This window comes from Parus major, chromosome 26 (assembly GCF_001522545.3).
Source record: "Parus major isolate Abel chromosome 26, Parus_major1.1, whole genome shotgun sequence".
Classification (NCBI taxonomy): Eukaryota; Metazoa; Chordata; class Aves; order Passeriformes; family Paridae; genus Parus; species Parus major.
The window spans coordinates 5895208-5895897 of NC_031795.1; the positions used below are offsets into that span (position 1 = coordinate 5895208).

At 79.0% G+C, this 690-nt stretch overlaps 1 protein-coding gene across 1 annotated transcript in view; it reads left to right on the plus strand.

Moving 5' to 3' along the window:
- LOC107214843 (corticosteroid 11-beta-dehydrogenase isozyme 1) overlaps positions 1-684 on the plus strand; it is an 8146-nt gene extending 7462 nt beyond the window's left edge. The window contains exon 6 of the mRNA XM_015650568.3: positions 184-684. Within this exon, the coding sequence (XP_015506054.1) occupies positions 184-419 (236 nt within the window). The 3' untranslated portion in view covers positions 420-684. The remainder of the gene's footprint in view (positions 1-183) is intronic.
- The last annotated feature ends 6 nt before the right edge of the window (positions 685-690 follow it).

A 690-nucleotide genomic window follows, 5' to 3' on the forward strand; every position in this document is an offset into this window, starting at 1 on the left:
CCCGCATCCCCGGGGGTTCCCCGCATCCCGGGGGGTTCCCCGCATCCCCGGGGGGTTCCCCGCATCCCCTGGGGTCCCCGCTGGTCCCGCATCCCCGGGGGTTCCCCGCATCCCGGGGGGTTCCCCGCATCCCCGGGGGTTCCCCGCATCCCCGGGGGTCCCCGGCGCTGACCCGGCCCCCAGAGCGCGCAGTGCGCGCTGCCGCGGAGGTGCTGCGGGAGCGGCCGGCCCCGCGGGACGAGTGCGCGCTGGAGATCCTGAAGGGAGCAGCGCTGCGCCGGAGGGAGCTCTACTACCGCTACAGCTCCACACGGCTGCCGCTGCTGCTGCGGGACTGCGCCGCGGAGCTGCTCGATTACCTGGTGCGGAGCCGCTACCGCCTGCCCGCGCCCCCCGGCGCCCCCCGCCCGCCGCACTGAGCCGCGGCCACCGCCAGGGTCCCGGGGACCCCCGGTCCTGTCCGGCACCGGCACCGGGAGGGTCCCGGGCACCCCCGGTCCTGTCCGGCACCGGCACCGCGAGGGTCCCCGGGCATCCTCCGGTCCTGTCCGGCATCGGCACCACGAGGGTCCCCGGGCACCCCCCGGTCCTGCCCGGCACCGTCACCGGGAGGGTCCCCGGGCACCCCCGGTCCTGCCGGCACCGGCACCGGGAGGGTCCCCGGGCATCCTCCGGTCCTGTCCGGCACCG